Raw genomic sequence first — 12,073 nt, forward strand, 5'->3', positions numbered from 1 at the left:
TTGTATCACCAAGATGTCAGGTCTGACCTGACCATAATTCACACCACGCCCAGGACGAATGCAAATAAGAGCTGGAAGGAAAGGATTGGGACAGGGGAACGTGTATACATGCTGAACACTTAAAAAAGTGAACTGAAAAAAGGATTTGCGAGTAGACATTCAACAACGACTGACAAACACCAAAACTCTTCCCTAGAATAACTTAGAATTCCATACTAAGGTATTTGAAGGAAGGTTTTCCAATTACACATTTTCATCCATTTTTTAATTATATCATCTTTACAGAAAAGCCCTGATATTATACTTGTCTCCCAATGCATAAACATCACTGAGAACTGTATTGATAAAGTTAACCCCTTAGTGACCAGCCATATGTGTTTTTACGTCCTGGCTGGCTGGGCTTTAATTAATAGGGCCGTAAAGGGGTCAGAAACGCTCTTTTCTCCTTAGGGAGAGCAACTATATACTATAAACTAAGTGAGGAGACTCAAATGGCCACGCACGCTCCTCTGGGTAATATGCAAATAAGGGAGATGGAATAAATCCTCCACAGTGCCACCTATTGAAAGGCAGCATTCCTTCGAGTCAAAGTGGGACTTTTTATACAAGTCTTGTTACAATGACTGGGAATCAAAAGCAAAGCCAGACTCCATGTACATACAGCTGTTTCCGGGTTATTGCCCATACTGTACACTGATGATGGGCAATAACCCGGAAACAGCTGTATGTACATGGAGTCTGGCTTTGCTTTTGATTCCCAGTCATTGTAACAAGACTTGTATAAAAAGTCCCACTTTGACTCGAAGGAATGCTGCCTTTCAATAGGTGGCACTGTGGAGGATTTATTCCATCTCCCTTATTTGCATATTACCCAGAGGAGCGTGCGTGGCCATTTGAGTCTCCTCACTTAGTTTATAGTATATAGTTGCTCTCCCTAAGGAGAAAAGAGCGTTTCTGACCCCTGTCCCAGGCCTCTCACTAGCAAAAGCCAGACTCCTACTGTACACTGATGATGGGCAATAACCCGGAAACAGCTGTATGTACATGGAGTCTGGCTTTGCTTTTGATTCCCAGTCATTGTAACAAGACTTGTATAAAAAGTCCCACTTTGACTCGAAGGAATGCTGCCTTTCAATAGGTGGCACTGTGGAGGATTTATTCCATCTCCCTTATTAGGGCCGTAAAAACACGCTCTCCCTGTGGATTAAATCCGCAGGGGATGTAAGCGTGACAGCTCCCTGCTGTCAGAGGTAGCCGACAGCCTGGAGCTGTCATGAGGGGCCGCGATATACGACCCCTGATCACACGATCGTCATTATCCAATGGATAACAGTGATCGCATAAAAGTAAATAAAATGTCGAAAAAAAGTTAAAGTTTCAACTCCCTTCATGGATTGGATCCATGAGGGGAGCTGAAACTACTCACCTCTGTTCTCCCCGATGTCACACAGTGTTCTAGTTCTTCTAGGACCTGGCGCCGTCTTCTGTGCATGCACGCCAGACGTACAATGTTGGGCGCACACGCAGATGGCTAGGGAGCATGGAATCTCCCTGCTCCCAGCTAGCATGAGCAGCCAAGAGCATGGAGATGTCACCAGGAGCCGCTGTATGTGGTTCCCGGTCACACGATCGCCGTTATCCAATGGATAACGGTGAACATATAAAGTAAATAAAAGTAGAAAAAAAAGTTTAGGTCCCATCTCCCTTCAGGATCATATTCGTGAGGGGAGATGAAATTACATAACTAAGGTCTCCGGATTTATCCGCGAAGCTTACCCCAGCCTCGTTGAGCAGTCCTAGGTCACGTGATAAAAAGGGAGCGATCTACCTTAGGCCGGTCTCACACGGCCGAATAGAAATTGCGGATTCCGCATGCGTTTGATCTGTAGTAATACGTGGATCAATCAAGTGCATTGGATTACACAATTCTGCTCACATTAACGAGTCGGAATCACGTAATCCACTCACAGAAAACAGAATGCAGCATGTTCTATTTTACCGTGGATATCCACAACATAGTGTAGTGACCCAGTACTTAATCCTGGTTCCCTCTATAAATGTCATACATGTATGTCTTATGTTGATGCACTGTGCAAAGCTGTCTTGTCATTTCCAATATGTGTGTTGCACAGCTGTAGCGCTTTAGAGGTTAATGTCTGCAAAAATTCAGAGCCTGCATGTAAATGTATCAGTTATGTCATGTCACGGGGAATGGAAGAAGGTATAAATGTGAGTGGTTGAAAGCGGGAAAGGGTCTTCCATCTACAGAGCCACATGGAGGCACCTTCAGCCTTCCTGTGGTGAAGATGAAAGAGAAGGAGAGATTTCCCATGCTGCTTGTGAGCTGGATGTAAATAGAGTGAGCCCCCCAAGGCCAGTGCAGAGGTACTATCCAATCTTCTAATTTTCCTACGCGACCACCTGAAATCTGGATCACCGTGTAGAGGTACACCCTTTAATTATCACACCCACATGTCTCCAAAGCTGGGTGGAGATACTACAAAAAAAAAAATCACTGTTCACATATGTGTGTCTTTGAGCCTGTAAGAGCCATGTAGAGGTACTAAGTTTCTGGGTCTATTCATTTGCCTGCACTGTGAAGTCTTCAATTGAACTGCCTTGTACTATCTGTTTTCAAGTTTTAAGTAAAGGTTATGCTGGGCTCTAACTGTTCCTAGAGACCCCTGTACTAAGAACTGTCTTTGGCTAAATTTTTTATCCGCCGAGAGTCATATCAGTGTGTGTAGGAACGGTGGCGTCACGCGTGACAACTAATCCCCTTTGGTGGGCATTCCCTATCCTAGCGGTGTCCTAGGTGGCCTGCAGTGATACTCTGGCCTTGGCTGTGTGTGTCTCTCAGGGAAGGAGCCTGGAGAGTGCCGTCGTTACAAGCCAACACTTTACCCTCCCAGCTCCCCACGTTTGTCAGGTGTCTGGGGTTTCCCTATGGGATGCTGCAATAAAGCTCATTGTGCTCTGTGGTCACAGATATACCCACAGCCCATACACAACTACATTGTGTATGGGCTGCGGGTACCCATGTCATTGCTAAGCGACGGCGTAGGAAATACAAACAAAAAAATGCCTCTGATTGGCTCAGCGCAGGGACCAATCTGATTGGTCCCGCTGAGCCAATGAGAGGCAGCAGTCACTCACCCATTCATAAATTCATGAATGGGTGTGTGAGTGAGATCTGCCTCTGATTGGTCAGGCTGTGACCAATAAGAGGCAGCTCATTCAGCAGGCAGGGATTTTAAATCCCCGGTTGCTGAATACTACTCACAGCTGTTCAGAGCAGTTCAGGAGGACTGCCGCTGGCCGCGCTGAACTCCGTCTGCCGGGACCAAGTGAGTATATATTTTTTTCCTATTTTTACACATTTCTGGATGAATTGCAGGGAAGGGCTTATATATTTAAGCCCTTCCCGACAATTCATCCTGCGATCGCTGGCAGCCCATTGCTTTCAATGGAGCCGGCTGTATTGCCGGCTCCATTGAATTCAATGGGCTAACATCGTTCTGCCGGGACAAGGTGAGTATATATTTTTTTTATTTTTACACATTTCTGGATGAATTGCAGGGAAGGGCTTATATATTTAAGCCCTTCCCGACAATTCATCCCGCGATCGCCAGCAGCCCATTGCTTTCAATGGAGCCAGCTGTATTGCCGGCTCCATTGAATTCAATGGGCTAACATCGTTCTTCTCTGCCACAGCTGTTACAGCTGTGGCAGAGGAGAACGATCTTTATGCTGACAGTGTGTGTGGGGGGGGTGTCTCACTCTTGCCACTATTGTGGCTTAATAGTGGGACCTGGGAACTTCAGATGCAGCCCAACATGTAGCCCCTCGCCTGCCCTATCCGTTTCTGTGTCGTTCCCATCACTTTCTTGAATTTTCCAGGTTTTCACAAATGAAAACCTTAGCGAGCATCGGCGATATACAAAAATGCTCGAGTTGCCCATTGACTTCAATGGGGTTCATTACTCGAAACGAACTCTCGAGCATCACTGAAAGTTCGACTCGAGTAACGAGCACTCGAGCATTTTGGTGCTCGCTCATCTCTCATTAAGATGTGCATGTTTTAACTGGGGTCATTTGTTTGGTATCTATCATTCTGATACCTATGAGCCTTTGCAGTCTTGGCTTCGTATAGGAAATCGAAGTGTTCCTCAAAATGTTAATTATCAATGTTAAATTCGTAGGTCTCCTAAATGGTTAAAAAAAAACTAAACTTTTTCCAATGTGCATCCAGAATAAAGTAAACAGATAGAAAAATATATCTCTCAACAAACATTGTACAGTATGTTTGCATATATCAATTTTGGAGTTTTTAATAAATATACACAAATTCTATCAGTCTATTTTTACCACCTAAATGAAGTACAATATGTGTCAAAAACACAATGCCAGAATTACTTGGATATGCAAAACGTTTACAGAGTTATTCTATGCTTAAGTGACACATGTCGGATTTCCAAAACTTGACCTGGTCATTAAGGCGCAAACCGGCTTGGTCACTAATAGGTTAATATCATGGGAAGACTGATGCAATTATTGGAAATTTTAAGAAACATTTGTAAGAAGGTTTCTGTAAATCAATGTTCATATTAACTGTGCATGGAGAAACCTTGGACAAAACTGACTTCAAGAGTCTAGGCTCAAAATTTATTAAAAGTGTGATGAAATATTGGCCTCAGTGCCCCCAAGTTCAGTAGACGTTCACCTGACTACAGTAACTACGTTACACACAGAATGAATAATTGCTCAAAATGAAGAGCGATAAAGCAGTGAATAGCACATTTTATTATTATGAAGCAATACAGCGGATTTTCAGCACACTTGCTCAAAGCAACCATCTGGCTTTGGAAGAAAATTCAATCCCAGGACAGGGATATATTACCTGCAGTTGTTCTTTTCTGCCACCTCACCGATCCACCAGTTTTGGGCCCCGTTTTCGGCCATTCAAGATGACTGCAGCAATTTTCTAAATACCTAATGCACACTGTTGTCTGATTGGCCAGTGCTGATCACGTGAGTAACTCTGGCAGACAGAGAGCAGATACAATGAGTGCATTGGTAGTCTAACACTACTAATGCACTGAGGGGGATTAAGTAGTCTGAAGAATGCACCGGCCTTCCTGGGTGGCCAAAAACAAGACCTGGAACTGGTGGATCGAGGAATGGCAGAGAACAACTGCAGGCAATATTCTCCCCTTCCAGTTCTGCAACAGATTTTTACCAGTAGGTCACTTTAAAGCATAGAGTATAATGTAATTCAGCTTTTATAGCGAACTGATATGTAATTTTATAATAGCATTATTTAAGTATTTAAGTTTACCTAAATATTTGTGAACTATTGAAACATCAACATAAAGTCTAAATAGTCTATTATATCCTTCACCTGTGTGAGGTTTCAGGGTGTTGAATCTTGAGGAAAGCCAAGTCTTATCAGTAACCTCGGACCTTGGAGCTTGAAGTTCCAGGACTGGGTATTCTACTTCTGGCTGTGACTGAAAGACAAGAAAATAGTTAAAGTATCACTTGACAAGCATCATAACAACACATAAACAGGTGTTTGTAGTTGAAGCAGAAGTTTACCTGGAAAACCACAACTTTTCCATCATCAGACTGCAGATAGAAAGTCCAGGTGGATGAGATGAAGCTCTGAGCTGAACTCACAATGTCACTGCAGAAGCCAGAGATCAGGTCAAACATGGAAAATGAAGCCGGGAGTCTGAGATCCAGCATCTACGATTTATGGCAAAATGAAAAACAAACATTAAATAAGAGTCAGTTTGATGGTCTAAAGTTGGCACAACACCAGTGGGAGCATTCACAGCGGAGATATGCTGCTTGTGTCCTGTAGGAAGTAACTCAAGTGTGGACAGGTTGGAGGTGGAGAAGTAGTCCATCCCAAGAGGACTGGAATCCACAGGGAACATAACTGAGTTCAGGGCGGAAAGGAATGACCACAATAAATGTATGATTTATCTAAGAGGTGAGGTACAGAAGACGAGTTACTGCCCCATGTATGCTACCTCATCAAATCTTGTTTTCACCTAAAAGAGGAAAGCCATTTTTTGGATTATTGTTAGTTTCTGTTGAGCTTATTTAACAGTAGAATTGTAGAATGGTGGAGTTGGAAGGGACTTCCAGGGTTATCGGGTCTAACCCCCTGCGCAGTGCAGGATTTACTAAATCATCCCAGACAGATATTTGTCCAGCCTCTGAATACTTCAATTGAAGGAAAACTCCCCATCTCCCGTGGCAGCCTGTTTTACTCATTGATCCCTCTCATTGTCTTATATCTTATCTGTGCCCCCACCCCACCCCTTTCAGTTTCATCCTATTGCTTCTGGTCTTTCCTTGTACAGATGAGAATAAGGCTGATCCCTCTGGACTGTGACAGCCCTTCACAGAGGCGTATCTTGAAGCTTATGGGCCCTGATGCAAAATCTGTAAAAGGGCCCCAAACTATAATGCTTTTTTCATAGTACTGGGCTCCCAATATGGAGAAAAGAGGCCATAGAGTTGCACCCTAAGGCTCCTGGGCCCGGGTGCAACTGCATCCCCTGCATACCCTATAGTTACGGCCCTGGCCCTTCAGATATTTGTAGCCAGCTATTAAGTCTCCTCTCAGCCTTCTCTTCTGCAAGCTAAACATTCCCAGATACTATAACCCACCTCCGTGCAGTCCAAGAAAGTTATTTGATGCTACATCCCCCAATGCACAACTAAAAGACAAGCAATACTAAGTAGTAAAAATGAAAAGGAAAACAATAGAGAAAAAAATTAGTGAAAGAAAACAAACAATTTTTTTTTTAGCTCCAATATTTCAAATTAACAAAAAATGCAATTGTCCAATAAAGGTTCTAGAGTTGCTTTCAGCAAACCAGTAAACAGATTTGAGATGCATGCTACTTTAGACAAATATAGAAGTAAGCCCATAAGTGTATTTGTGCTGTGTATCACAGTACTAGGCCTCGTTTACACAAGCCCGTTTTTTTGCGGCTGAGCCCTGGCAACTGCCGAGAGGTGAGTATAGATTTTTTTTTTTTTACACATTATTGGATTGATTTTCAGGGAAGGGCTTATATTTTAAACCCTTCCCCAAAAATCACTGCAGCGCTTGCCGGCAGCCCATTGATTTTAATGGAGCCAGCTGTATTGCCGGCTCCTTTGAATTCAATAGGAGAACATCGTTCTCCTCTGCCACAGCTGTCACAGCTATGGCAGAGGATCGCAATTGTTACCATACAGTGCGGCGCGGCGCTCCGGCGTCGGCTCCGGCGGCCTGGAGCACTGTGTCGAGGTTGTCCCAGCAGCTGTGGGCGGCGGCATGGGCGTGTCCGCCCGTAGGGTGCCGCCCGCCCTCCTCCGTTCTTCTTATACAGCAGTGGGCGGAGTTGCCTCCTCCCACTCTCCGCCCCTGGGCGGAACCTTGTGGTTAAAAGACGGGCAGTGAGGTGAGCTCACTGCCAGTTATTGGTTCTGCATGCACCTAGCCAGTCTGTTTGCGGTTCTCCTCAGCCAGTCCCTAGTTGTCGGTCAGCTCCCTCTGGTCCCCTATTACTCAGTCTGTTTTTGTTGGTTCTGTTTGCCTCTAATCTAGTCTGGCCCAGTCAGCACTAGTTGCTATCCAGCACCCTGCCAGTTTGCCTGTGAGTCCCATCTCCAGCCTTGTAAGTTTTGTTGGTCTGATTCATCTGCCTCCTCTGTCGGCACTCTGTCCCCCCATTAGGTAGGTTCCTGCTTGTCAGTCGCCAGGTCCCTAGCCAGGGCAGGGACCGCCGTCCAGTTGTCCGCCTGGGGTTAGCCAGGGCCGAGGCAAGTAGGCAGGGATAGTGGGGGTGCGGGAGATCAGGGCACCCCAACTGGCGCTCGGGGGGCAGAGTGCCGTAACATAATAACTGGCCCTTAAAATACTGTTTTTCTTTTCATGGCCGCGATCAGCGCCCTCGCAAACCAGCTGCAAGACCTGGTGCCGGTGATCCGGGATTTGTCAGCTCGCATGGTGGCCCAGGAGCAGTGGGCATTGTCGCAGGAGCAGAATGCCGTTACCAGTCCCGAACCCAAGTGCCCTCTTCCCGAGGTGTTCTCTGGGGAGAGGAACAAGTTTTTTGTTTTTCAACAGGCGTGTCGCCTGTTTTTTTCGGATGCGTCCCCGCTCTTCCGGCTCGGAGGTCCAGAGGGTCGGGCTCATAATGTCCCTGCTGCGGGGCTCTGCCCAGACTTGGGCCTTTTCCATTCCCGAGGGTTCCCCCTCCCTGCATTCGGTGGACTCCTTTTTTCAGGAACTTGGGGGCATCTTCGATGAACCGGACAGAGTGGGGTTGGCGGTTTCTCGGTTGCTGGTGCTGCATCAGGGGTCGCTTTGTGTGGAGGATTATTGCTCCAATTTCAGACGCTATGCGGGTGATACTGCATGGAACGATAGTGCCCTGAAAGACGTTTTTATGCAAGGTCTCTCAGACGCGGTCAAAGAACTGTTGATCTCCCATCCCGTTCCCGGGTCCTTAAAGGAGGCTATGGAGTTAGCAGTGAAGGCAGATAGGAGGCTCAGGGCTGGGAAGCAAGATAGACCGACCCATAGAGTCAGGGAAGTCATTTGTCCTGTTCCCTCCCCGTCCGTACCAGTCTCTGTTCCCGAACCTATGGAACTGGACCTGCTGGACCCCGAGGAGCGACGCCGGATTCGGTTATTACATCATCTCTGTCTCTACTGCGGGAAAGCTGGACATCGGGTGATAACCTGCCCCCGGAGGCCTCAGCGTCCACAGTCTGAATCGGCAGAAAGACTTCCAGTCCTAGGCGATTGCAGGGAGGGTCGCCTAGGACCTCAGGTACGTCCTAGACTTCTGATACCCTGCCAGGTTAGATTCCGGAACTTCTCCCGCCTAGGGCAGGCGTTTATTGATTCCGGAGCAGCTGCTAACCTGATAAGCATGCGTCTCGTTGAGCCCCTGAGGGCTGAATTTGTGGCGCTAAAGACGCCAATTCATTTTGCTAGCATTGATGCTACTCCTCTTGCTTCGGGCTTGGTACGATGGAGGACCCCAGTGTTACAACTCACGGTGGGGGGTCGCCATTCGGAAGGTCTATCGTTCCTGGTAATGGAGAAAATGTCGGTAGACATGATACTAGGGATGCCGTGGCTGGCGTTGCACAACCCCCAATTCGATTGGGCCACTGGGGAGCTAACCCAGTGGGGGCCGTCCTGCCATAGCCATTGCGTTCCCCCTCCTCCCTGCTCAGTCGATACCGCACTCAGTCCCCGAGGTATCACTTACCCTCACACCCCGTCCGCCCGTCCTGCTGCTGATGTCGCCGCCGGTGCGCTGCAGGGGGGACGGAAGAAAGGGGTGGGGTCTCGTATGCAGTTGCATTGTGAGGAGAGTCGGTCGGTATTTGAGCCGTACAGGGTGGGACAGAAGGGGTACCGGTCCTCTGGAAATCGCGAAAGGAGGGGTCGCACGGGGTGCCATAAGTCTTTGTCGAAACCTGTTGTCTCTTCGGTGATGCCCACCTCCGGTCCCCCGCCGCCCACCCTGGTCTGTGATGAAGTTGAACACAAGGCCCAGGAGGTCCTGGATTCTTGCCGGGGTCCAGGAACCGTACAATATTTGGGGGCCCGGAAGAGTTTTTTGGAGTATGATAGCTCAGATGACAGTGATTTTAAAATTGGAGTTGCCGCATATTTTGAAGGCAGCGTCATTGGGAGCGAGGATGGGACAAGAGATAGTGGTGAACCTTCGGGCATTGACTCGGAAGACGACCTGAAACACGACGATATGTCAACGGTTGGTCCCGAAGAAGATGTAGAAAGGAGAGCCCCTGAAGGAAATGGGGCAGCCACAGGCTACCAAAGTCATGGACCTGAGGATCAGTCCATGGTGACCGCTCGGGAGGGTCACATTCTCGGGTTGGTACAGCGTTTTCATAGCCGTTTTTTGGATAAGCCTGGTCGAGTTTCCGGGGGCCCGGAGGTCCCCCGTCAGAGGGGGGGTAATGTTACCATACAGCGCGGCGCGGCGCTCCGGCGTCGGCTCCGGCGGCCTGGAGCACTGTGTCGAGGTTGTCCCAGCAGCTGTGGGCGGCGGCATGGGCGTGTCCGCCCGTAGGGTGCCGCCCGCCCTCCTCCGTTCTTCTTATACAGCAGTGGGCGGAGTTGCCTCCTCCCACTCTCCGCCCCTGGGCGGAACCTTGTGGTTAAAAGACGGGCAGTGAGGTGAGCTCACTGCCAGTTATTGGTTCTACATGCACCTAGCCAGTCTGTCTGCAGTTCTCCTCAGCCAGTCCCTAGTTGTCGGTCAGCTCCCTCTGGTCCCCTATTACTCAGTCTGTTTTTGTTGGTTCTGTTTGCCTCTAATCTAGTCTGGCCCAGTCAGCACTAGTTGCTATCCAGCACCCTGCCAGTTTGCCTGTGAGTCCCATCTCCAGCCTTGTAAGTTTTGTTGGTCTGATTCATCTGCCTCCTCTGTCGGCACTCTGTCCCCCCCATTAGGTAGGTTCCTGCTTGTCAGTCGCCAGGTCCCTAGCCAGGGCAGGGACCGCCGTCCAGTTGTCCGCCTGGGGTTAGCCAGGGCCGAGGCAAGTAGGCAGGGACAGTGGGGGTGCGGGAGATCAGGGCACCCCAACTGGCGCTCGGGGGGCAGAGTGCCGTAACAGCAATCTTCAGTATATGTTCTCAATGGGGTCAGCGCTGCTGCCGCTGGACCCATTGACCACAGGTGAAACCCCTGGATGTCACAGCATCCAGGGGTTTCCCATCCAAGGAATCTACTGCTGCAGCTGTTACAGGGGATAGTGGGCAGGATGGGTAGAAGGTGTCCTCAAACCACTAGTGAGAAATACAACCAGCTACTTGCAAGACACCACGGACCTACTGAACAAACTCTCAACCGTAGATCCCCTCCCCGATGACACCATCCTGACCACCATGGATCTGGAATCCTTATACTCCAATATCCCACACGAACATGGACTGACCGCCTGCCTGGCACACCTTGAGGCCAATGGGGTTGTGGAGGTGTGGATGAGATTTAACCACACAAATAAAGAGAGAAACCAGAATTACCTATGGCGGAACACTTTTCTAGTCAGGGACACAACATAGAACATATGAAAGTTATTATACTTTAAGGCAAATTCTCAAAAATAGAATGAACCTTGGAGGGGGCTTTTTGCATAAGTTGAGAATATGAGAAATCTAGAGCAGAGATAACACGCTGGCCTGGTGACCCCCTAACAGCAATTTAGAGACCATAAAACTTGTACATCCCTTATCAGTGGAGTAATTAAGCATTTACTCGTCTACTCATCTTGTTCTGGTATTTTTTTAAAGTATAAATTAAAGGGGTTGTCCCGCGCCGAAACGGGTTTTTTTTTTCAACCCCCCCCCCGTTCGGCGCGAGACAACCCCGATGCAGGGACGTAAAGAAAGCTTACCGGAGCGCTTACCTTAATCCCCGCGCTCCGGTGACTTCTATACTTACCGGTGAAGATGGCCGCCGGGATCCTCTTCCTCCGTGGACCGCAGCTCTTCTGTGCGGTCCATTGCCGATTCCAGCCTCCTGACGGGGTGGAGCTACACGGAGCCGGCATCCTGCACGAGAGGCTCCATAGAAGAAAGCAGAAGACCCGGACAGCGCAAGCGCGGCTAATTTGGCCATCAGAGGCCGAAAATTAGTCAGCACCATGGAGACGAGGACGCCAGCAACGGAGCAGGTAAGTATAAAACTTTTTATAACTTCTGTATGGCTCATAATTAATGCACAATGTATATTACAAAGTGCATTAATATGGCCATACAGAAGTGTATAGACCCACTTGCTGCCGCGGGACAACCCCTTTAATTAAACCATGTCTGACTTTTTAAATGTATTTACTCCTCTACTCATCCTGTTCTGGTATATTCTTAAGTGCAAATCACACCATGTCTGTGCCTTCTTATATATGTGTGTATATATATATATATATATATATATATATATATATATATATATATATATATATATATATATATATATATATATATATATATATATATACATATACACACACACATACATAT

The 12,073-nt window shown here is 47.7% G+C and overlaps 1 protein-coding gene across 1 annotated transcript in view; it reads right to left on the reverse strand.

Annotated features, from left to right (window-relative positions):
* The window catches only part of TMEM59L (transmembrane protein 59 like), a 77,691-nt gene that overhangs the window by 23,047 nt on the left and 42,571 nt on the right, over positions 1–12,073 (reverse strand). The window contains exons 4-5 of the mRNA XM_066604601.1: positions 5,599–5,748; positions 5,402–5,510 (exon numbers count right to left, since the gene is read on the reverse strand). Of these exons, the coding sequence (XP_066460698.1) occupies positions 5,402–5,510; positions 5,599–5,748 (259 nt within the window). The remainder of the gene's footprint in view (positions 1–5,401; positions 5,511–5,598; positions 5,749–12,073) is intronic.

Source organism: Eleutherodactylus coqui, chromosome 5 (assembly GCF_035609145.1).
Source record: "Eleutherodactylus coqui strain aEleCoq1 chromosome 5, aEleCoq1.hap1, whole genome shotgun sequence".
In the NCBI taxonomy this organism is placed as follows: Eukaryota; Metazoa; Chordata; class Amphibia; order Anura; family Eleutherodactylidae; genus Eleutherodactylus; species Eleutherodactylus coqui.